Source organism: Oenanthe melanoleuca, chromosome Z, assembly GCF_029582105.1.
Source record: "Oenanthe melanoleuca isolate GR-GAL-2019-014 chromosome Z, OMel1.0, whole genome shotgun sequence".
NCBI classification, from domain to species: Eukaryota; Metazoa; Chordata; class Aves; order Passeriformes; family Muscicapidae; genus Oenanthe; species Oenanthe melanoleuca.
The window spans coordinates 9,833,899-9,859,369 of NC_079362.1; the positions used below are offsets into that span (position 1 = coordinate 9,833,899).

Sequence of the window (25,471 nt, forward strand, 5' to 3'; positions counted from 1 at the left end):
ATTTTACTTAAATCAGTGTACAGAGAAAACCTTTGGTATTAAATGGTGCATTTTTGAAGGCTTTTGTTTAAAAATGTCAGTTATTGAAATGCTTTTCACATTTTGAAGAGGTGTAGTCTATTGGATCTGTTAAGTTGCATACATGCCTCATATACACAATTTATGCTGACTGCAAAATTACTAAATTAAAATTAATAAATTGTAGCTGCAGTGGCATTTTGAAGACATGTGGAAAGTACTTCTGATGTGTTTCAGAGGTGTGTCAGAAGCAGGACTGAGTCACAGAGGCAAACACCATATTCCTTATTTTTTGTTTGTTTGGAGCTACCTTGAGTAAAAGGAACAATGTTGATATTCAGTTTCATAAGCCTACCACCAGCCCAGGCATAGTTTGAAGACCCATCACTTACTCGCCTCCTTTTTCAGACTAATCCAGCAGGAAGAATTCAATCACACAAGCAGCAGAAAGAAATCTCAGATATAAGAAAATGGCAGGGAAATCTAGCAGCAGCAATGATTACTTGTTTCTTTATAGAAGCTAGTCTTGCAGTTGAAATGAACACAAGTTTATATTTTTAAAATAACGAGATATTAATAGATTGAACTATTATAATTTTTCTGTGCATAGGAAATACTACATTTTTTTAAATTAGGTGGAAGCAGCAACTTGAAAACATAGACTGGTGAAAAATAAGCATGGAATTGGCAAGATCAAAAGATCAACATTTAGTTTTTTTCACTGGGTAGTTACGATAAGCAGACTGATCTGGCCATCTGCTTCTACTACAATATTAATTTCAATTTAATTTTTGTAGTGTTAGTTAACCTTGTCGGCTAAATAAGCATCATTTAGTGTAATCCCATGGTAGACTGAGACGCTAAAATTAAGTGGTTTCAAAAACAAAAAGTTAAATTTTGAGACTACTGAGAGGAAGGTCTCTTTACAAATAGTTTGGATTTTAAATACATCCTTTTGATTTGGGAGGTGAAATGGAACACATCATAGCCACACCTCTGTCAGGAGAGAAAACTGTTTTACTTCAGAAAAATAGAAATTTGTCATAAAAAAGAGAAATACTGGGGGTGTGGAGAAGGGATGATCCCACATTTCTTTATAACAAAATGAAAACTCCGTGATTTAAAACTAAGCACCAAACTAAATTCTGGAAGCAGACAGAATCAAAGCCAGCACCAAACACCTGCAGAGGGCTCAGTTTGTCCACCAATAAAATCTCCCAAACTTTGTCTCTTGTACTGCCTGTGAACACAGATCCTTTCACACCAGTGCCAGCTGCAGTGTAAAACTACCCTGGGTTATAATCCTACTGCACTGACAATTTTCTGTTCCAGCAGGTGCTGTAGAATTTTTTCCCAGCTGCTATTACTCTTGTTACCCAGCTTTTCTATTTTTCCAGTGGAAAAGGAGCAAATTCTAGTAACTGGCAGGGAAGGAAAAACCAGAAAGAGATAATAGTTTGTATCAGCAAAGGCACCATGGGAGAAAAGCAGGAGCTTCCCACTCTGACTAAATTAATATTCTTTTTTCCCTTTGAAGGGCTGTCACCCAGCAATGGAAATTTGCAAAAGGATTCTTGTTTTTCCTGAAGAACTAATGTTCAACCTGAAAGAGAGTGTCTCTTACTGACAACAAAACTTCAGAAGCCACACTGGCATCAGCCGAGGAATATGAAAATGCAAACTCCAAAGTTGGGCTGACTCCACCTGTGGTAGTGCACTCCGAGACCTGAAATGAGCAAACTTGCAGAATGATGGGATCAGTTAGGCTGGAGGTGAGCTCTGAGGTCATCAAGTCCAGCCTATGACTGAACACCACTTCGTCAATGAGATGATGGCACTGAGTGCCACTTCCAGCCTTTCCTCCATCACCTCCCTGGGGAGCTCCTTCTGCCCACTCATCCCATCACTGGTCACTGGGGAGATCCCTGGATACCAAACTCCTCTAAAGCAGCCCCACATTGGGTGCTCAGGCAGCAGCAGGACTCAATGCTGGTATTGAACCACAGCAAGCAGCCTGTGGGTGAGGGAGAAGTAAATTCGGGATAGGCAACATCAGGTGCAGCAAAATTCCTTATTGATGAGGGGTTTATTCTGCAGCTGTACATGAGCCCAGGGGTGCCCAGGTTGCCAAGAGGCCGATGGCCCCTGGGCTGTCCCAGCCGTGGTGTGGCAGCAGGAGCAGGGCAGGGACTGTCCCTGTGCTGGCACTGCTGAGGCCCCACCTCAAGTGCTGTGTCCACTTCTGGGCCCTTCACCACAGAAATTGAGGGGCTGGAGCGTGTTCAGAGAAGGGAACGGAGCTGGGGAAGGGTCTGGAGCCACAGGAGGGGCTGAGGGAGGTGGGAAAGGAGCTTAGCCTGGAGAAAAGGAGGCTCAGGGAGGCCCTTGTGCCTGTGCACTACTCCTTGACAGTAGAGGACAGCCGGGGGGTTGGGCTCTGCTCCCAGGGAATAGGGAATGGCCTGAAGCTGTGCCGAGGGAGCGAGTTAGGTTGGATATCATGAGGAATTTCTTCATAGAACGGGTGGCCAGGGACGTACTGGAGTTACCATCCCTGGAGGTGCTTAAGGGAAGCCTGAACGCAGCGCTCAGTGCTGTGTTCTTGTTGAAAGGGTGGTGTCCGGCCAAATACTGGGCTCGATCATCCATCCCCGCCGGATTTATGCCGTGATTCTCAATTTACAGCCACACTGCCAAACAAGTACATCTCCCCGGCACTGCTGGGCCAGGCAAGGGGCTCCGCGGGGACGCCGTGCGGGGACCGCGGGGCGCGGCGGCGGGAAGGGACCCAGGGCGCGGGTCCCTTTGTCCGGGGCCATGGGCGGGAACGGGGGGGGGGGGGGGGGGGGGGAAGACGCGCGAAGCGTGGGCGTGGTCAGGGGGGCGTGGTCTCAGTGGCGCGCCCGACGGCCGTTGGAGGGTTTTGAATTTAGCCCGCGGGAGAAAGCGGCTCGCGATTGGTTGGTGCGTGGTCACGTGGGCGGGAGGGCCGCGAGCGCGGTCCGGCGCGGCGGGGCGGGCGCGCGGCCATATTGGATCGGTGCGGAGCCGGCGGAGGAGGAGGAGACGGTGGCGGTCGGTGCGTGTGTCCGCCTGTCCGTCGTTCCCGCCTGTTCTCCGCCCCGCCGGTGTCCCCCTCCGCCAGCGCTCCATGGCCGACCCCATGCCGCGAACCCGCGGCCCATCCGTCGCCGCGATGCCGCAGAGCCCGACGCGCATCTCCCGCCTGCAGGAGAAGGAGGAGCTGCGGCAGCTGAACGACCGCCTGGCCGTGTACATCGACAAAGTGCGGAGCCTGGAGACGGAGAACAGCGCGCTGCAGCTGCAGGTGACCCAGCGGGAGGAGGTGCGGGGCCGCGAGGTCACCGGGCTCAAGGCGATCTACGAGGCGGAGCTGGCGGACGCGCGGCGGGCGCTGGACGACACGGCGCGGGAGCGCGCCAAGCTGCAGATCGAGCTGGGCAAGCTGCGCGCCGAGCACGAGCAGCTGCTGGGCAGGTGGGGAGCGGGGGAAGGGCCGGGGAGCATCCGTGGGATGAGAGGGATGGAGATGGGGATGCGGGCGGAGCGGCGGCGCAGGTACCCGCGGTGCCGCCCGCGCTGCGCCGCGGGCTACGCGGCCGGGAGTGAATCCGGGAATGAATGAGGGAATGAATGAGGCACGGGCAGCGCTGCCGCCGCTCCGCCCCGGCGGGAAGCGCCGGCCCCGAGCGCCGCCCCTGCCGGGTGAGAGTGTCCCAGTCCCCGCAGCATCCGCGGCCGGTCCAGGTGCCCGTCGGGATGGCTCCGGCCGCTGCAGACGGAAAAAGGGGGAAGTTCTGCTTAGATAGGTTGGGTATTAGCCTGCAGTTCCTTACTGTGCGGGTGGTGAGACGCTGGAACAGGTTGTACAGGGACGCTGGCGCTTAAAAAATGAGTTTAAGTACTCTGATTGCTTCCCGCAGTAACAGAGACCTTAAAGCACCTTCCTGTCAGTAAAGGACGTGGAGAGGGATTTTTGGACAAGGGCGCAGAGTGACAGGACAAGGTGGGAATGGCTTTGAACTGAAGAAGGGTAGGTTTAGATGGGACATTGGGATAGAAATTCTTTGCTGTGAGAGAGGCGAGGCCCTGGCATAGGTTGCCCAGGGATGTTGTGGATGCCCCATCCCTGGAAGTGTTCCAGGGCAGGCTTGATGAAGCTCTGAACGATCTGCTGTAGCCAGTGGCATCTCTGCCTCTTGGGACTAGACGGGCTTTAGAGTCTATTCCAGTCCGTTAACATTCTGTGATTCCGTTCACCGCCCCCTGCACGGACATGGGGCTGTCTTTAAGGCTCTGGCTGCTTCGGGATGAAAAACAACTTTTCTGAAATGGATTGCCTTCATGACATGAAAATATTCACTAGCTAGTACAGGGGGCATACTTAAAACCAAAGAGAACTGTAATTTCTGTGTGCCTTCCTGGACGTTCGCATGTTACAAAAAGTGGAATTTGTATACACACATCCCCCAGATTGATGGCTTTAGGGCACAGTGCCAAGATCCCCGCTCTTGCAGGGAACTGATTTTGAGACACTAGATTTTGCTTCTTAAACGTTCAACTCGATTCAATTGTTTATTAGATTCCTCGTTTGTGTTTACCTTCGATTTGAGTTTTGTGTCTTGTGCAGTTTTAGGCATTTGTGCTTTAGTGTTGGAATCACAACGTGTGTCATTTTTTGGGAGAGGGAAAAACCTCGTGTTGTTATTCTTCCTCTGCTACTGTGTCTTAAATGCCCTCTCAGCCCTGATTTTTCAAGATGAAAAAGATACTTCATGTGTAACCAGCATATTGATGTTTTTGGGCATCTGGAGACTGCTCTGATATCTTTTGGACTGTTATTTCAAAACTTAAAACCGTGAGCTTCTAATTAGTAAGACTAGTTGTTCTTGAGGTTACCTCTTGGCACCTTATGAAAGTCTTAAATCAAAGTGGTCATTGACAGTGATAAGGAAAGCCAGGTGTAGCTGCAGACAGGCACCAACATTACTTGACTCCAAGGTCAAGCCAGGAATTTCTATCCCTTAGTGATTTTATTGAGGAAGACACACTCTTGTGTCAGCTTCTCACAAGACTCCATGTGTTGGTTTGGGATCTTTTTCTGGCTGGGACCAAGGCATTAATAATGTGGACATGGACATCAGCATATTCTGTCTTGCATTTGCTTGTAATGGGATACTTGCAAAAACCTGATGTTTTTGGTGGGGCAGGGTGTTCATTGCTAAGAATTCCTGGATAGTGTAGTAAAACCAGCACTTAATGCAGTTTGAAGCTCCTGGATTCCAGATTCTTTGGTGTTGTTTCGTGCCACACCTCACGATGGGCATGCAGTTTCTTAGTATTCTTGGAGTGTTGATAAGATGGATATCTTGGGTTTATCTAAGCTTACCTGTAATTCTATTTGCAAAGTCTTAAAAAGGAGCAAAGGGGTTTTTCACTTGAAGTGGAGCACACTCCCTCATGGCTTCTTAAAGCTATTAAGTCACATTACAACCTGACAAAAAGTAGTACTGTAAAGGTTTGCAAGATAAGCTGAGAATGCCTGCTTTCAATAGAACTTTCCTTGCCCTCTCAGAAAGCTGAACTGCAGTGTTCACTGACTTTAGTTTAAATGTGAGTATGTAGTAGTTTGGATCTAACAGAGCCACTTGGGGATAAAAACAAAAAGTTTCGTGGCATGTTTGATTTCTGTGGTTTAGGTACTGTGGTAGCCATGTAATAACACACAAATTAGTAATGGCTTTGATTCCCTGCAGAGCCAGTGGAGATAAATGTGAGGAGAAATGGCTCTCAAGGTGTTCTGGGTCTGTGCAGGGAGCAAAGATGATTTGCCACTTGGTTATCTGAAGGTGGTCAGTATCATTCATGGTCTAGCTGTGCTATTTGAATATTTTTGCAGGTGTTATTCCTGAGCAACTTTGCTTTCTCTGGTTAGCACAACATCCTTCTTAATTGCTTGATCCATTATATTCCAGTCATCTGGCAGTCACTCTTCAAATTAGTGCATCAAACTCAACTTCTAATTACTCTTAAAGTGCTGTAGGACTTCTCTTATTCTTTCTTTACAAAAATTAAAGATTTAGTCACCTGTTTACTGGATTTGCTGACTTCAGTGCCATCTATATGGTGTGGTGCACTAAAAAGCATACTCTGTTCATACTTCTAACCCCTCAAGTATTTGTTTCTTTAGCTGACACTCCTATATATAACAGACTTGTTGCATGCTCTCCTTCTAGAGTGCTTGCCATGCAGTGGGTTCTGCAGCAGCTAAATATGAAGGTTTCCCTTGATACTTCAAATCTGCAGAGAGCTAGGAGGAAAAAAAAGTGAGATTAAAAAAAAACATCTTCCCTATTTCTGTTCTTGGGAGGGGATGGGAAAGTGATACAGTTGTGTAAGTAGGAAGTTTGTGATGGGCAGAATGGAGATAAGGGAAAATAAATCTCTATCTCAAGACTTGGGGAAAAAAATCAAAAACATGTAATTTGAGTTTAGGTGTATAGAATTCTTGGAGAGCTCTTGGAAAGTGGAGAAGAGGGACATCTCTCTTCCACAGTTTGAGAAAGAGAATTGAGAGACCATACCAATTCCACTGTATTTCCAATCTATTTTCTCATCTGTGATTAGGCAAGACTTTATTGTATACTTTGCCATTGGTGGTGGCTGTTGTAGAGCCGTGCCTCTACTTTTGTCCTTTAAATAAGTAGTGTAGTTAATTGTGACTGCTACAATTTTGCAGTCAAGGGCTGTGGAAGACACCAGCAGTAGCTCCACAGAAAAAATGTCTGTGCATGTTGATTTCCAACTGCTGGACTTGCTCATGAACAATAAAGATGAAAGGAGGTAGTTGCCTGTAGGTATTGGTATCATGAAGTCTCAAAATGTGTGATGATACAATTAGCAACAAATTATTTGGGGGTAACAATTCCTGTTATTTTTAGGTAGAATGGAGCAGCAATGCCTTGGCTGGGAGTTCAGATTGCTGCGAATTCCATATTTCTTAAGAAAAGGGTTAAATAGGCAAGGTGTACAAAACAGTGAAAGATTTGATCCTTGGGCACGTCATAATGCCATCTTTTAAGCAGCAGATCCCAGTTGCTTCATCACATCCTGCAAGACTGGATAAAGCTTCTGCTTTTGAGGGGAAATGTGTCATGAGTTCATCATTTGCCATGAGTGCACACCAGGGAGAACTGCTGAGCGTAGATGGTGGGGAAAAGGTCTCAAGTGTCACTGGAGCAATTAACTTAACAAGGGTGCACATTGTGAGATTTGGCACAGCTGTGTCACCAAGTCCTGTTGAACAAGGGCTATTCAGGAAGCCAGGCTGGCTGTTGTGTTGTGTGGCTCTGCTGGTGGGTTGAGTTTCAGCATAGTTTTCCACTGGTGGAAGTAGTTTCCAAGATAAAGAAAATTTATTTCAAGGAATGTTTGTGATGGAGGCTTAATTAAGTGTACGGCAGGTCAGAAATCCCCGTCTAGGCTTGTTCACTCGGTTGGTTGGTTGTGTGAGGAAATTATGTTCTTTCGGAGGCATGAGCTGGTGTTAACACTAGTTCATGTAGGAAACCCACTGTTTACATTTGTCTTTGACAGGCTGAGGTTTCCCTGTGGCAGTTTGCTAGTGCTGAGGGACATCTGCTCTCCTGGAAGAGGAGACAATATGATTAAAGGAACTGTGAAGGAAATTGTGTGTTTTATTGAAGATGTTGGTAATCTTCCTTTATTATCTTCAGGTGTTTTGTAGAGCGCAAGCATTAGTAGCAAATGTTATGACAAGGAACTAAACTTTAATTTTAAATATCAAAGTGATAATTTATCTGTTTGTCTGGCTTTGAATCTCCAGTTGGCCTTCCTTCCCATCTACACTCTGAAGTAAATTTCTGCACTGATATTAGGCAATAAAATAAATATCAGGAGCAGCTTCCCATCACCCTGTGGCTTGAATTACTGTGCAAGTGTGTAACACTCTGCAGCTGGTATCCTGAGCAGCTACACCGAACCAGGTGGTGTTGGTGCAGGCAAAGACGTGACACCTGTCCAGGGTTTTCCAGGTTACATATGTGTGCTGTAAGGAGCTGGAGAGGAGGTGTGGAAAGGAGGATGGCTTGAAATTTTTTGAGGCATGTTTTTGTTATTGTAGGTGATCTTGAAAAATGAGGCAGAGATTGGAGTCTGGGCGACTCCAGAGCTTTAATCCAAAATCTCTTGCTGTTTTTGATGTGTACCATGGGGTACCCAGAGGGGCAAGGAGTGGTGTGATTAGCTTGTTGCAAAATAAATCAAGCCACTGAAATGTAGGAATTTATAGTCTCAAGTAAGCATGTCTTCTGTGCAGTGTAGAACATAAATATTTGATCTCAAATACGTGGACATGCAATGATGACAGGGTAACAGGCCGTGGCTTGATATGTGTTTATGTGTGTAGCTTCTAAATATAAATGGGGTCATAGAATTCACATAGATGACTATGAACTTCAGGTTGGATTTGTGACTTCAAGCAAGGTCACGGCTGAGCAGTATGTGACCAGAGATGATGTGGTGTTGTTGGTTTCAAACACTACATTTAAATAGGATAGGTGAGACAAGTTGAAATCACGATACATATATTTATTTAAAGGAAAATTTGTACAGTTACTATTATTTTCATGTTGACTTCTGTTAAAGAAATTTGAATGCTCTTTGGTGCTTCTTGTGTTAAGTCACTTTCTTGCAGAATACAGCCTTAGCATTTTGTCTGTCATAGGAAAAAAATGTGGGAAATTGCTAGCTAAATAAAACATAGAGAATTCGTGACTGTAGTTGGGGTTTTTTTAAAATTATTTTCATATTTCTCTACAACTGGAGTAGAAAACCAGCCCACCATGCTGTAATTGTAATTTTATATGGGTCTAAATATAGGTTGCATTATCAGGAATTACCAGAAGTGTGTATCTCTGTCATGATTTGGCTGAAAGCCAATGCTTTTCAGAGGGTTTGATTAATGTTGGTAATGCTTAGCTTTGTGATCAGACTCTTAAGCATGGCAGAAAATTGTGGGTGGGGTGTGGGAGGTGAAAAGAATCTGCCGTAGGGTGGTGGCATCTTGCACTTTGTTGGTGTCAAAGGAACTTTTGAATTTTACCTCCCGAGGTCTGGCTGCTGATTGCTTGCCTTGCATTAAGGTGTGTGGTTTGTCTGGCTCCAGACAGTCAGTTCAACTTATTGAACAGCTAGAAAAATATTTATTTGGGTTTTTTTTTTGGTCGGGGTTGGTTTTGTTAATTTTGGGTTTTTTTTGTATGGTTTTTCTATTAACTTAGCAAGAAGTTTAAGGAGATCATGGGAAATTCTAGGTTGTTGTTAACAATTCCATGGATAAGAAGATCCACGTACTTTGAAGTCAAAAGAGAAAAAAACCAAGCTGCTTCTTTGAAAAAGATGCAAGCCAGCAATTACTTCTTTGCTCTTATTTTCCTTTCATGAGTCAAACTAGTTGAAAAGGAGTACAGTTCTAGGTAATTCCTGAGCACTGCAACAGGAAGGTGTTTGAGGTTTTTCATTTGCTGTATTCAGATGTAGCTTTGAGTCTTTGGGGAGGAAGAAGCCAGCTCTTGTCAAGAGGCTGAAGTTCTTCCTAGTGAAAATTAGTGGGTGTAAGGGTGAAGTCTGTATTGTATACATTAGTGTTTGTTTTTATAAATCACTGAGGCTTTTCTGATATTTTCTGTATTCCCTTTAGGGCTGGGATGACACTGCTGAGTTGCTAAGATTTCATCTGGCTTTCAGCATTTGAAGTGTTGAGCTCCAGTTTCTGTTTTCTCTCTGAGAATGTGTTTAGATGAGCTGTCTCATAATTAGACAGCTCATGTCACTAAAAACTAATAGTGCTTAATTTTAATTCTCCACCCACCCACCACCCCCCTGCTGCGGCTTTAGTGTCATTAAATTATAGTGTGGCTTCACAGACAGTTTTCTTGCAAACAAGCCAGAAACAAGCTGATCTAACTGGTAATACCTTTTGTGGTACAGGTACTACACAGAGTTTTAGTCATGTTGTTGTTGCTATCTGTTTTATATACCCTTTTTTCTCTGCTTATGCACAGCAAGAATGCTCTTCTCAGCTGCCTTCCAGTCTGTAAATGCATTAAAAAGGTATTTGTGTTGAAATAATTTAAAATCTAAGTAGTTTTAAGGTATCCACACACTTTGGATAGTGGCATATTTTGGGGAATCTCTCTGTTTCAGGGTCTAGGATAATTTGGGGCAGACTGGGGAGCAGCACACTCTCTATAGCTCAGCAATTTTTTCATTTCAGGGTCTGACTTGGTAGGCTTGGTTTCAGCATGGGAGAAGTAGTTTCTTCATGTTTTGATTAAAGCTTTTTTTTTTTTTTCCCAGCAGTGATCAAACAACAAATGTCTGCTGTGGGCCCTCATACTACTTAATAGGGGATGGAGAGATTGGGTTTTTGTACCAGGGCAAGACACCTTCCCTCTGGATGTTACAACGGTGCCTGAAAAAGGCCCTTGGGATTTTGTGCCCTGGGACAATGGAACCTTTCATGAGGGATGCCCTCCCCTCCCTGCCAAAACCCCTGCTATCATTTAGGATTTCTATTGGTTTCTAACTTTACTAGATGATTGGTCTTTTTCTTACCTAGAATCTTAAAGTAATTGGATAGTTTCTCAACTCATCATTTTACTGGTTAGAATTTCAATCCCTCTGAAACCCATAAAGACCCCTTACAGTGCTATGTAAGGGGATTTTGCCTGTAGTACCCCTTCGGAGAAATAAACTACCTTCAGAACCTCTATGGCAAGTCCCGGAGTCTCTGTCTCTTGCTAGTTGTGTGGCTGGCACTCTGTCTCGGGAGCTCTTGGAGCTATCCAGTCTCCCATAGCAGCCGGGAGCTAGAACCACCCTAGCTTCAGCAGCTACACTTCCCTTCCTTCTTTTTCCTCTTCTATTGCACACCTTCCTTGAATGCTGAAGTTCCAACAGGCCTGGGTGGAAGAGGAAGGACAGGGCAGAACCTCTAGGGAATAATGCGGAGAGTTGGAAGCAGGAGTGTCCAAACGCTAAATCCTGTGGTTTTGTCTGAGCTTTGTGGATCCATCTGTGGGTCTGAGGAGTGAAATGCCATGAAGGGAGTGGGGAGTGTTGAGCAGCTGAGTGCAGAAGACAGTGTTTTTGTCTGTCTCGGGGGTTCCTGGGACAGCCAGGAGCCTGCCCCTTGGATGCCACAGGATGGGGAGGGGGAGGGGGGCGAGCAGGCGCTAATCCCACGGGATCGGGATTAGCAGGCGCTAAGTCTGTTGCGTAAAGCCTGCCATGTGGTGTGGCTGTGGTGCTGGCACCTCCAGACACGCATTCCATGCTTGCATCCCTCTGTATGCACGCACCTCTCCTGAGCATGCTAACTGCAGGTAATCTTGGGAAAAAAGGAACTTTCAAAGCTAAGGGTCTCTTCTTTTAAAATAGCGTGGATTTTGCATTAGGTCTCATTTTGTCGAGAAATGTTGCTGTTATAAGCTGTACAGTAATTAAAAAGAGTAGTGGATGTATTCTTAATTTATCTTTATCCAATTTTAAGTTTTCTCAGCATTATGTTGTTAATTCTGCTTGTTTGTTTTTTTTTTTTTTTTTTGTTTGTTGGTTTTTTTTGGTGGTTGTTTTTTGTTTTGTTTTGTTTTTTTGGTTGGATTTTCCCCCCCTCAACCCCCCCCACCCCCAAACCTGGAAAGAAAATCATGAGAACTGAAGGATGTGCCAGCTGTAGTATTATTTGGCCTAAATCAGTTCATTCCTTTAAAAAGTTCATAGTACAGTTAAAACCATCTAGGACTTCTGCATGCTACTGCCCTTGATAGATATCCTGGGCAGAAAAAGAATGAACTCCAAGGTTGAAGAACTTGTTACACACTTAATGGCTGCTTGTGCTATCTAAGTACAAGAAACATTTTGATTCATGAATATGGGTTTCCTTTCTCCTGTTTTTGATAGTAGCTGTTACAGCATTATTTGCAGATAATAAACTTGTGTTTATGTGCATTATTTTTTTTCCCTGTTTGATTTCTGTTTGAATATGCTGGTTTAGGAAATCAACACCCAGAAAATGCTTGACTGCTTGTCTAGACACAAAACTAATTTGAAAGTAATTTGAAAGTCTTCTGTGCTTGTCTTCATAAAGAAATTGCATCACCTCTGCACCAGTGTAATTTCTATGTTGGCCGATATTGTTATATAGACAAGATTTGGGTCTGTTCCCTTAGACCCAGTTTTTGAAAGGTCCTGCAAAGCACACTAAATTTAGCTAACACAAAATGGTTTTGATGTGGGTTTCTCAAGTTCAGTATTCAGATTTCTTTGTTAGTCAGCCGTTGATTTTAGGGGCATTTCTAGGTTTTCTTGCAACCACTTTCTCCGCTTTGTTCCAGCTATGCAAAAAAGGAATCCGACCTCAATGGAGCCCAAGTTAAACTTCGTGAGTTTGAAGCAGCCCTGAATTCAAAAGAAGCTGCACTGGCCACAGCTCTTGGTGAGAAGAAAAGTCTGGAGGGAGAAATTGAAGATTTGAAAGATCATATTAGAGAGGTGAGAAGAAGAAACATTTAACCATCAATTTCTGTTAGCGAGTTGAGGTTTTCTATATTATGAGCTGCCCATCTCCTAAAATACAACTTTGTAACAAAAAAAAAGGATGAAAACCAGTAATCTGGTCACAGCTAGCACAAATCATAATTCACTTTCAACGCTAGAAACAAAGTTGAATAGATTTCTGAGTCCAGTTCTGTTGAGTTTTTTTAATAACATGAATGGTGGAAGAGACAGCTCTTAAAATTGCAGATGCTAGAATTACCAGGGATGTTACTTAGGGGAAAGAAAGCAGGTCAAAACTCAGAGTACACTTGACACTTTTCAGAAGTGTTTTTGGGAGGGCAGATTGGCTTCACAAGAACAGATAATAACCAACAAACAACAGTTTCTCTCTGCCCTCCTTTTGGTTCTGACTGGTTCTCCATGTTCTGATGAAGCAATGGGGAAGAAAAACCTCTTGTCCTAGTTTTATTAGCCTTTTGATTTGTGATCTTGAGCAGCACTACCTCAAGGGGACAATTTGTGGAGACCAGGAAACTGGTGTTTTCCCTGTGTTAAAAATTAATTTGTAAGAAAAAATATTAAGTAGCAATTTTAATGCCAGTTACTACTGTGAAATACATAGAACTCACTTGTATAAGCAACTGCAAAAGTGTATGTGTGTGATATGTAATATTACTGGGGTAAATATTGGGATTTGATTGTGTAGTTAGCTGTTGTTCTGTGAGTTGTGTGAGTTCTGCTGCATAATTGTTGTGTTGATTCTTTTATTTCTTAAAGATTGAAGCTTCTTTAGCTGCTGCAAAGGACCAGCTTATAAATGAAACCTTGCAGAAGGTGGATCTTGAAAACCGCTGTCAGAGCCTCATTGAGGACCTGGAATTCCGTAAAAATATGTATGAGGAGGTAAATTTAGCCTCAAGAATTAACATTCTTAAAGAGAATAAGACAACTGGGAGGTCACTCTAGAGTAGGAGAATAATTTAGGTTTGGAGGTACCTGTTCAAGTTGTCTTGTTTACTTTTGTTCTAGTGTGAAGATTTCTAACCTCCTTTTTCTAGGAAAAGTGATTTTAACTCTGAATTCTTGTGGTAAAATAACTTCATGTATCATGTTATTAATCTTAAATTCTGAACCTATTATCCAATGCACATGTCTTTTTTTATTAATGAGAAAGTAAGCTAGTAATTTCCCACGTAATCCCATGATAAGAAATAAAGTGGAGGGAGACTCAGGTGCTCTGGACCTGGAATGTTTTTAATTACAGACTTTTTTAATAGGATGCCTTTGAATAATGGAAACTAAAGTGGATGAATAGTTGTCTTTTAGAACTTTTTTCTTGTCACCCTCACTTTCACCTGTGGCCCTTCTGGCTTTCCAGGAGAAAGCTTAGGTCAGTAACAAATGTACTTGACTGTACTGTCCTTTGTTCCATGTGGGTTTTTTGGTTTGGGTTTTTTTTTTGTTTTTTTTCTGGGAGTATTTTCGGCTTTGTTTCATGTTTTTGGAATCCCATTCTTTCCAGAGAAAGCGCAGGCGAGCACACAAGTAAATGGGGAAAGTTGGAGTGGCTGTTATTTCACCGTAGTTTTATTTTGTAGAAGCACAGAAGATATCGCAAGAAAGGAGACATGTATTTCTGAAATATAATGATAATAAGGTGTATTTGTTGAAAGTTCAGACAACTCTCAGAAAAAAGTGCTGATGGTATCCTAGCTTTTATTTTAGTGAGTGGCTTTTACAAAATAACACTGGGGAGATTGTTTTTACTAAAAGTTTCATGTCAGAATAATTTGATACCAGAACCTTAATTACTTTCTACTCAGCAGGGTAGTCTTCTGAAATTCTTGTCCTGTGATTGCTGAGTGTTACCATGTTTTTGTGGTTGTCACAGGAAATCAATGAGACAAGAAGGAAGCACGAAACTCGGTTGGTGGAGGTGGATTCAGGGCGTCAGATTGAGTACGAGCACAAACTGGCCCAGGCCCTCCATGAAATCCGAGAGCAGCACGATGCACAAGTGAAGCTGTACAAAGAAGAGCTTGAAGAGACCTACCATTCCAAGGTGAGAACCTGTTTTCACACAACTGTTTGATGTGCTTTGTTTTTGTTTTGCTTATTGGCATAATTGCTGCCAGCTCAGATGAGTTTATTAGGGAGCTGGGTTTGAAATTAGCATGCGTTTGAATGCAGATTTGCATTTTCACATCTGGCTTTGGGATCAGGTTTTAATTCATGAGGTACAATAACAGAAGGGAAAGAAGAACTGTGTGAAGGTGATGTGAGTGGAAAAGTGATTAATGCTGGGATAACTGAATTCAAGGAAAGTTTATGCGTTGTTAAGCATGATACTGGGCAATGGTCAATAACTTGTCCCATGTTTTGTATAAAAATTCATTATGGGGGTTGCTGAGGAGACAAGATAGAGTCCTCTGACCCTGTCATGGGGAAGTTTTACAATGCCCAGTGACTTCTGTTTTTCACTCATCTAGTCAAAAAGCTGAAATCAGTTACACTTCATCATTTCCTTCCTCTGCTGTTTAGCATTTATGTCCGGAGGCACCCTGATGTCTCAACTGAACCTGGTTTCTGTGGCTGTACTTGTTGCAGTTAGTATTTTTTAAGAGCAAGGTAGGATGTTACAGCAGGAAAGTTCATGCAAACTGAATTTATTAGTATTGGCTTTTGTCTTTTCAGCCTGCTTATCTCCAGGCCTTCAATCTGGCTTGGAAAAGATTGTTAAAAATGCAGTCTGGCAAAAAATACAACCTTTCATTGCTTTCTTGGTCTTTCTCATCAGGTATTCTTTTCTGTATTTCTGGAAACTTAGTTTAAAAAAATTAACTAGATTGCTTTTCATCATTATCATCAACAAATGCAATAAATCTGTGGTGTAGCTCACGTGTGTGTGCGAGGGTTCAGCAGGAATGATTTAGTTACTTTTTAGAAGTAAAACCATTCAAGATTGAAGAGATAGAATGAAGTGTTAGTGACTTGCAGTACTGCTACCAGTGCCTGAAAGTTAACAAGTTTGCCTCTTTTTAGAGAATTTATAATTTCAGTTTAGCTTCTTCAGTTTAAGTGTATTAAATAAACTTTGACAGCATGAAAACTTAACTTAGTAGCTAAATTTCAGTAATGTCTACAAGGGAATTTACTTAATCCTTAAGTAAATACTCAGGCAGGGCACTCCAGCATGGTAACCGAGGCACCATATTTTAGCCCTAAAGAGAGACAAATTTCAGTGCTTTGGAGCTGCAGAGAGGAACTCGGTGGCTTGGCAATGTCCTCTGGGTTTTTCGGTGATTCATTCCTTCTTCTGGTGGAAGTTATTTTGAAACTGATGTCTTCACTTTGATGCCCTGCAGCTGGAGAGCGCCAGGCTGAACTCAGAGATGAGCAGCTCTGCAGCCAACGCCATTAGGGAGCAGCTGAATGAGAGCCGCATGCGCATCGACAGCCTGTCCTCCCACATCACCAGCCTCCAGAAAGAGGTAACCAGCTGTGCTCCCTCAGTCCTGCTGCTTACAGCTGTTGATTTTTCTCTTAAAGGACTTTTTATTTTCATCAAAGTTTTTGGTTTTTGTATTAAAGGTCTGTCTTTCTCTTAACTTGTCTGTTGGGTGTCATGACTGGAGTTTGTCTTCTCTCCTACTGCTCTGTACTTCAAATTCCTTAATGACTCCTTTTGGAAAACATTATTTTCTTTTTCTGTGTGTAGTATTCTGCTATAGACCTAGTATTTGAAATGGGGTGCTATTAACTGGCTTTTGTGAAAATTCCTGTGGATAGATGAGGCAGTGTTAGATAAACATGTATTAAATGTTCTTGAGACTCGGAGAAGTACAGTAGTGACTGGACTAGTCTAGTGTAGAATTCAACAAAGCAACATTCAAAGCCAAAACTGGAATTTGCAGTCTCTTTTCATCTTAGATATAGTTTGCATCTGGACATCTAAAAAAAAACCAAACTAACTAATGATGTGATCTTACCCAGATTAGGAATGTGAGACTGAATAAAAACTGTACTTGAGCATTTGTACAGCAGGATCTTGAGCAGAAATTGGTTATTCCTAGGTCACAGAGGGCATAGATCACACCCAGAGAGGTATGACATAATGTCCGAAAAGTAATATGTTCCCTGCTGGCCTATTGGTAACATTGTATGCACTGCAGGGGAAAATCCAGAGTGAAAATGAGAAGTGTTAGGAGTTGGTTCTGCAGTAACCTTTTGTAACTCACTTGAAAATGCAACAAAGCATTTAAACCTTTGTAGGAATATAAAATACTAGTACTGTTTGATCCTTTCTGTGATACTTGTTGAATTCTGCTCCTCCTGTACAGTAGACTCTTGTAGGGCAATAAAATTGTGTATTTCGAGTGAAAAATATAAATGTGCAGGACATTACTTCCTAATTTTCCAAATAAATTGCCAGATACTAGTAAGAGTCTTCCTAGTTTTCCTTTTATCTAATCAAGTTAGTCTCTGGAAAAGATCAGGTGATACAGTGAATGTGCATGAGGTTCCACTGGATGGAAAGTTTTGGCCACTTAGATCTTATTTCTGCCTTTAGATTAACATCATCTTTTGGGTGTTCAGTCAACAGGTTTTTTAAGTTAATTGCCTGTTATGTAACTTCAGGAGTGACAACTTGGTTCAGAGGACTTGCTTCTGAACTGGCTGAAGTGTCTGTTGCTAACTTCAGGGCAATCAACATTAGGGAAAATCAACTTTTTTTTGTTGTTTTGACCAAGTTTTTGCACCAAGAAACCATTTTGCTATGTTTTGAGGTTTGTTTGTTTGTTTGTTTTGTTTTGTTTTGTTTTTTGTGGGTTTTTTTTTTTTTTTTTTCTTTTTTTGTGTTTTTTTTTTTTTTTTTTTGTAGAATTAGTAGCCAGCCAGTATACTTTTGTTTTCCATTTTACCACCACTAAGTTATCCCTGGTGCTGGTCTGTACCAGCTGTGTAGTAGACTCCACTTTGATCTTCCATATGATACAAAACTCAACTTATTAAATTCCCTATCTGCCTCTTAGCATTGACAACCAGTTATACTGGTCCCCTGTGTCAGACATGTAGACTTACTTCTCTCTCTGTCTCTGGAATATGTGGTGACTTCCTAAATTTGTGTGCATGCATAGCAAACTTCATGGTTATTGAGCATTGGTTCCTGTCCTGTGCCCTTTAATTAAAAAAAAATAAAATCTCAAGTGACTATGAAACAGAAGGAAGCATGCTTATGGAAAGTAAACGCTAAAGCTGCCATCATTTTGGGCTCTCTTTGATAAGCATTCCATTCCGAGTGTCCAATTTTAAGATCTGCTGTCTTGATGGAATTTTTGAAACAGGAGACAAATTAGATTTCTTCAATGAATGCTTATCACTACACTCTGAGCAAGCCTTGGAGGCTTTAAGGATAGGCAGGCAGGTTTTCACTGACAACAACCCCTGTTCCTTTAGGGGAGCTGCCTCCCAGAATTCAGAATTAGCAGCACCAAGCCAAAGCACAATGCAAACACCTGGAAACTACAGAGCACTTAAACACCTTCAGGTGTGGCAGCTCTTCCAGCTGCCTCCCTGGGCAGCCCATTGCAATTTCTGACTACCCTTTTAGAGAAGAAATTTGCCCTAATGTCCAGCCTAAAACTCCTCTGGTGCAGCTTAAGACTGTGCCCTGTCCAGCACATGTTAAACAGGTAGACTTCTTCAGCTCAATTTTTCTTTCCCAACTAAATTGAAGTACAGTAGTTTATTTTCAGACCTGAGAAAAATGGAGCAAAGTAGTTCTTTTTCCAACGATGTTGCAAGTTTCACTGAAATTTGAGGTGTTTACATTTTGCAGTAGGTGAGGTAGAGCAGGAATTAAAACACTGAGTATGAATTCAGAAATAGAGTGAGATGTAACTTCTGTGTTTTGAATTCCCTGTTGCCTGAACAGCAGTGCACGTGGAGGCTTGGGTGGGCTTTCCTTTGCACCATCATTGATGTTTTCAATGCTTTTTCTCTAGTCTAGAGCGTGGCAGGACAGAGCACAGGACCTGGAGAGCAGCTTGGCCCAGGAACAGGAAAACTACCGCAAAACACTGGCAGAGAAGGAGAAGGAAATTGCAGAGATAAGAAATCAGATGCAGGAGCAGCTGACTGACTATGAGCAACTCCTGGATGTTAAACTGGCACTTGACATGGAGATCAATGCATACCGGAAATTGCTGGAGGGTGAAGAGGAGAGGTAAGAAAGGAAATGGCAACAAGGTGGTGTCTCTGCTATCTCTGTGCTTTTCTTGTCTCTATCTCTGTTAAAAAGCAAATTTTAGTGATGCTTGACTCCTTTCCAGGGTACTGGGTTTGCCCCCTCCTGTCTGACACAGTTTTAAGTCACCTTTGAGACCAAGCACACTGATTATCAGACCAGCTATCAAGGCAGCAAGCATGACTTTTTTGTGTTTTGGTTTTTTTTCATTTGTTTTTTGTCTTTTTTTTTTTTTTTTTTTTTTTTTTTTTTTTTTTTTTTGGGGGTGGTTTTGGTTTGGTTTGGTTTTTTTTGTTGTTTGTTTATTGGGTTTTTTTGTTGGGTTTTTTTTGGTTTTTTTTGTTTTGTTTTTTTTGTTAAGATCCAGCACAGAAGAAGAAGTGAATTGTCATTTGTATGCCTGTTTGTTGTCATGGTTAATGTTCTTCAAAATTAATTGCAGGGTTAATAATTGTTACCTAAATTTCTCTTTAAGTATAGAATAATTTTAATAAAATCATAGCTCAGTTGATGATGCCCAGCTGATCAACCAGCTGCATTTTCCACATTTGACCTCAGAGTTCTTGCAATACTGAGAATTTTCACCTCTGTCACAGCTGTCATTTAAGGCAGTTTGGTTCTTTGCTGTATTCTGAGCTGCTCACTGCTGATTCCTCTCAACTGTGGGAATGAAACAGCCAAAGGTTTTATGTCACTGTGTTTTTGCATTAATTTTCCACAGTGGCTTAAATCTTCCTGGTGTTTTTGTTTCTTTTTAGTCTTTAACAAATGTACAGAAATGCTTTTATGCTCTTAATGTAGTAGTCCATCAGTATTCTGTGCTCCAGGAACATGAATCAGCTGTTTGACAGCGTTTTATTCACCTCTTAAGTACTTAAGCCTTCACTTCTTCATGTAACATGCTGTGTTGCCGTATAGATCTGTGGGAAGAAGAGGAGGTGGAAGAAAGTTTATTTAAAAGAAAAAGGTGGGAAAAGTAAAACCAAATCATGGAGTCATTAAGGATGGAAAAGATTTGAGTCCAGTTGTTGACCCAGCGCTGCCGTGGTCAGCACTAAACAGTGTCCTCAAGTGCCACATCCATGTGTGTTTCCAGCACTTCCAGGGATGGTGATTCCAGCACTTTCCTGGGCAAAGCCTGGCTGCTTTTTCAGTGAAGAAATCCCTCCTGATACCCAGTGCACACCATCTCTGGCACAGCCTGAGCTGTTTTCTCTCACCCTGTTCTGCATTCCCTGAGGGCAGAGCTCAACCCCCAGCTCGCTTCACCCTCCTGCCAGGGAGTCATGGACAGCAAGGAGGTCCCTTCCTGAGCTTCCTTTTCTCTGATGTGATGTGTGTGTGTGTGTTCTCCCTTCCCTACTCCAGGCTGAAGCTGTCCCCCAGCCCTTCCTCCAGGGTGACCGTCTCGCGAGCATCATCCAGCCGCAGTGTCCGCACGGCTGGTGGCAAGAGGAAGAGGATCGACGTGGAAGAGTCTGAAGCCAGCAGCAGTGTGACCATTTCCCACTCTGCCTCTGCCACGGGGAATGTGTCCATTGAGGAGATAGACGTGGATGGGAAGTTCATCCGCTTGAAGAACACCTCTGAGCAGGTTTGGAAGTACCCCACACGTGTCACAAGTTGAGGCATGAGGGTATCCTCGGGCTTTGTGCTGACCCCGTGGCATTAAGGAACTGGTGTGTCTCAAAGCTTTCACATACTGTTCTGGATTGATGGTGACTTTTTCCCAAGGATTTTCAGTGCTTTTATTTCACTGCAAGGTCCTCAAATCATTAACCTTATACTTTTGCTTTCCGCCTTGCAAGTAACATACATGTAAAACTTTACAGATCACATTGTTCCTGATTAGAAATACTGCAAGCAGACACCAGGCTGCTTTAGAAGCCTTTTCAGCATTTTCTCTGCCTTAAAAAGGCCCAAAAGAAATATACACAGATGCAGAATAAAGATCTAGATGAAATTAACTGCCAATGCCCCTTGTATCTGCTTTGATCTTTCCTTAATCATAGGTTTTCTTCTTTCTTGGCTGTACCCACAATTTTATGAGCCCTCAGTTCCCATGCCAAAGCACTGTTAGAGGGGCTACTGGGCTTATTTGATTCTGTGAATAGTTTGGAATTTATATTCAGAGGGTACACGTTATCTACACAAATTAAGAGCCCTTTGATAAATAATAATCACAGCTTCTCCTTACATTGCTTCAAAGTGATGCTGTAAGATACAGTTCATTTTCCTTCTTTGTCTTCACTGAAGGGCAGCTCATCGTGATGATTTAGGTGACAAGGACTGGCCTGGTTCCAAGTGTCCCAGTCGTCTCTAATCAGTGAGGATATGGACAGGCTCCTCCAGACAATGATGATATGGGTTGTAATTACCTGTAATTACCACACCTGGGGAGCAATGTTTTCATTTAGTGAATTCAAGAAACCTTGACATTTCTCTTGGTCTAGACACTTGTGTAGATGATTCAACTCAGGTCAAAAACTATTTGTAGTGAGTCAGAACCTGCCTTTTTTTTGCTTTTTTGAGGGTTTTTTTTTGAGCTTCCCACCTGCCACACACATACTTGTTCACCACATAGATTTTTCCCCTAACCTTTTATTTAATTTACCTACACATCCATTGTTTCATAAGCAAGGAGAAGCATCAGTTTTGTTCCCAGTAACCATGGGTGGTTTGTGTTTTTAGCACTTTTTCTAGGGGGTGTAGATTTGAGCAGTTCCCTGTAGCGCAGTGTGATAAACTACTTGGGGAATATTCACAAGTGTTTCGACAGTCTATATAAATAAATACATTTTAAAAATGTATAAAATCCTCTCCAAATAAGGTATGTTTTGGTGCAATGACAAACTGTATGTCAGCATCCATTGAAATATATAAGGTTGTTTATTTTAGATAGTTTCTGTTCATTCAACAGTTGCCACCGTCAGTTAAAATTATGTTGGTGGGAGAGTTTAAAAATGCTTACTCTCATTTTGAATTTCAAAAATATCTAATATATGATAATGCTTTTCAAGTAGTTTATATGAAGAAATATGTAGTATGTGGTGGCAGATGTGCATACGTAAAAATATTTCAAGAATACTAATAGCAGGATTTTGGTTTTTAAAAAGGCTGCTTGCTGTTCTGTGCTTCAAAAAACAAATATTTGTAAGGGGATTTTAATATTTGATACCTATTACTAATATCTATTTCTCTGCACCAAGTGATAACAAAACTGATGCAAATCATATACATTAATCAAGGTAACATCACATCTCAAAAGCAGGATGTATTAAGCTTTAGCTTCAAATAAGAGAGAAGATAGATCTATCTAAAATTATTCTAATTCCATGCTGAAGATCAAGTGGTAATGAACTTTTTCACTGGAAGTTTTATGCGTGTCACAACCTGAAAGATAAAACACACTATATGCATAGCAGAAAATTAAGGCTGGTGGAATTTTTCTTTTTTTTCTCCCTTTTCTTAGGATCAACCAATGGGAGGTTGGGAGATGATCCGAAAAATAGGAGACACTTCTGCAAGTTACAGATATACCTCAAGATATGTACTAAAGGCAGGCCAGACTGTTACAGTAAGTTTTCAGCTGCTCATTTGAAATGGGATTCAGGCCAGTTTCTGTGGGTCAGATTTCAAAGGTTTTTTAGTTTTGTCCTTCCTGCCGGGACAATTAAAACAGAGAGATGTTATTCGGAACATTCTATATGAGGCAGTAATTTTCACCATCTGCAGGTGAAAACTTCATATCATATAACATATTCTGAAGTCCCTGTATTGAAAACACATGTATTTTATTGTACAAAACTTTGGAAATGACTTGGTTTTTCTCAATGGAAGAGATTCACAGTGTTACTTATATGAAATACATTAATTGAATCACTAAATGAAATACATAAACTGATTCAGTAATTAGGAAATGTTGTAAGACTGGCCGAAAAAGTTCCTGTGTGACTTCTGTTGTCAGATCTGGGCTGCAAATGCTGGAGTAACTGCGAGCCCTCCCACTGACCTCATCTGGAAGAACCAGAATTCTTGGGGCACTGGTGAAGATGTGAAAGTTGTGCTGAAAAATTCTCAGGGAGAGGTAAAGCACTTCGGATCTGTTCGCGCTTTTTCTGTGGTGGCATTGCTTACAAAGATGCTGGTTAGGGCTCCACACAGGAATGCACTGCAGTGTTAGGTAAATTTTCTCCTTTTGGAGAGTTAGCTTCAGTTTAGAAATGCTTCTGCTGAAGCCTGTGATTTTTTTATTACTATCTGTTGAGTCTTAATAGTAAAAAAATTACTTGTTCAGGGACCTCTCTCATGCCAGGAGCTGGGCAGTGCCTTAGAACATGCTTTGAAAAGAAAGCTTTGGTAAACTCTTCAGTGATTTGTCTTCTAAATTAGTTTTCTGTGTGCTTGTGAGGAGTGGGGAATCCCACAATGAAATCCACATGGAGCAATGAGGAGTTAATTCAGGTGAGGTGTGATTTAAAACTTGGGTGGGACAGTTACTATGGCATGCTGCAATTGAAAGAAAATATTTAAATATATATGAAAAAAGCAGATTTTGCAAGAACCAGTGTCCTAGTTTGAAGGACAGGTATCTGCCAATAAAAGCAGAAGCTTTCCTTTGAAATGGAGCATGTAATCTCCCTCCCTCCAAATTATTATAATTTTGAAATTAAGGGGATCTCAAGCAAAGATATGGGAATAGGAATACAAAGTACACAAAAAAAAGAATAAAGGTAGTTTCCCCAGCAGCTAGAGCTTTCATTTCTCGAAGTCTTAAGCAGGTGAGCAACCAAAGAATTTTTTTTAAGAGTTCAAGGGTTAAAACTGTCTTGCAGGAGGTTGCTCAGAGAAGCACTGTGTTCAGAACAACAGCACGTAAAGGGGAAGATGAGGAAGTTGAGGAAGAAGCAGCTGAACCTCTGGATGAGGAAGACATTTACGGCCAGCAGGTATTTTCTTTTCAGGTTAACAAGGTTATTTACATTAAAAAAGTTGAGATATAAGTCATTACTTTTTAAAAAAAAAATTAAAATCAGGTGTGGACGTTTTTATTTATTTATTTTTTAATCAGTAATTATTGAAAGTGTGGAGCTCTATCTTATTGAAACCAGTGTAAAAATATTGCCTAATAAATCATCTTGCTGGGAAGTAAAAAGTTTTTAAAGTTTTGAGATATGGGGAATTTTTTTCCTCTTAAAACCCTGTTCCTCCTAAGATTCCTCCACCCACCCCCAATACCAATTGTTTCTAGTAAAGCTTGGCTTTAGCAGGTAAATTTACTGAAAGTTTTGAGAATTTAAATTTCTTATTACCTCTAATAGAGAAAATCATGTTAGGTCGTCTGTTCACATTTTTTTCTCTGATACATAAAATTAGAGATTTGAAAACTCTTTGTCGCTGGCATGCTGAAAAAAATGAAGTTCTGAAAACCAAAAAGAAAGGACTGTGCTGGAAATTAGGGATGTTAAATTTTTTATATAAAACCTCTCAGGATTCATCTGCATGCTCCCTGATTCAAATATGGCAATTATTTGTATTTTTCTGATACCTGTCCTGTTATAACTCCTCAATAGGAAAGGACATGTAACATTCTTTTAATTCCAGGCTAAAACAGCTTGTACAGCTTTGCTGATTCTTATTTGTACTATGCCAGGCAAATAATTTCATATACTAAAAACTGCATAATATATAAAAATAAATTAATAAATGTTTAATTATGTATTCATACAAAATTAATATATACTTATTAAAAAGTGTATATTGAAAAGCACAGTAGATTCTTCTGAGTAGGAAAAAAATTTGCTTTTGGGTTTTTGGGGGTTTTTTTTTGGGGGTTTTGGTTTTAAATGGTCCTCCCTTTTCACAACAGGCAGAGCAAAGGGCATCCAACAGCAGCTGTGTGGTCATGTGAAATTCCACCCCTCCAGGCTCCTCCAGCCGTAGTAATCCCTGCCTGCAGAACAGAGCCTTCTGAGAAGCACAACGTTCTTTTTCTGTCTGTGAATTTTTAAAGCTGCGAGTCTGATGGCCTTAATCTCCTTTTTGTCACTGAAAAGGAAAAAAAAAAAAAAGGAAGTTTTGTCACAAGCATCTCGACCTCCTCGCAGGATGTGAGCTGGTGGCTCCTTACATGGAGAATTGAGAATTGATGCTCCTGTCTCTCTCAGATTTAAACGCCAATCTCTCTTCATTGAAACCTTGCTGGAGTAGGAATATTCCAGTGTGTTTTGGGGATCGATTTTTTTTAGATTATACCACTCTAGACTAGTTGCTACAACCTCTTTGTATTTTAGGTGCTGTTGGGGATTGGTTTAGAGTTCTTAATTCTGGAAGGATTCATGTTGTACCTTGTAGTTGTGTTGTTAAGATAGTGTTGCCAGCTTAAATTTTTTTGTGTTTTTTTCCTAACAAATTAGAAACTGTTTTAATATGGATTGCCTTACTTGTTTACACTTTTTAGTAACAAAACAAAGTCTCTAGAGGTTTAGTCTACATTTTTATGGGAAACAGTTGTAATTTTGCCAATGTTGAAAGTTTTTCTGTCCTTTTCACATTATTCTAATGTCTGAAAAACATTTAATAAAGTATCTCTGTGTAACAGAA

The 25,471-nt window shown here is 41.5% G+C and overlaps 1 protein-coding gene across 1 annotated transcript; it reads left to right on the forward strand.

The window, feature by feature from the left end:
- The first annotated feature begins 2,943 nt into the window (after positions 1–2,943).
- Positions 2,944–25,471, forward strand: LMNB1 (lamin B1). The gene is made up of 11 exons (XM_056513462.1): positions 2,944–3,516; positions 12,459–12,615; positions 13,399–13,524; positions 14,513–14,683; positions 15,987–16,112; positions 18,627–18,847; positions 20,237–20,462; positions 22,341–22,445; positions 22,836–22,955; positions 23,704–23,817; positions 24,738–25,471. The coding sequence occupies exons 1-11, from the start codon at positions 3,170–3,172 to the stop codon at positions 24,777–24,779; spliced, it is 1,755 nt and encodes a 584-aa protein (XP_056369437.1). The 5' UTR covers positions 2,944–3,169; the 3' UTR covers positions 24,780–25,471.

Bases quoted from the DNA above. Each gene is read 5' to 3' on its own strand.
- LMNB1 (XM_056513462.1), top strand. From the start codon at position 3,170: ATGGCCGACCCCATGCCGCGAACCCGCGGCCCATCCGTCGCCGCGATG. The intron at 22,446-22,835 runs GTAAGTTTTCAG...TTCTGTTGTCAG, and splicing joins AGGCAGGCCAGACTGTTACA to ATCTGGGCTGCAAATGCTGG. The intron at 22,956-23,703 runs GTAAAGCACTTC...ACTGTCTTGCAG, and splicing joins TGAAAAATTCTCAGGGAGAG to GAGGTTGCTCAGAGAAGCAC.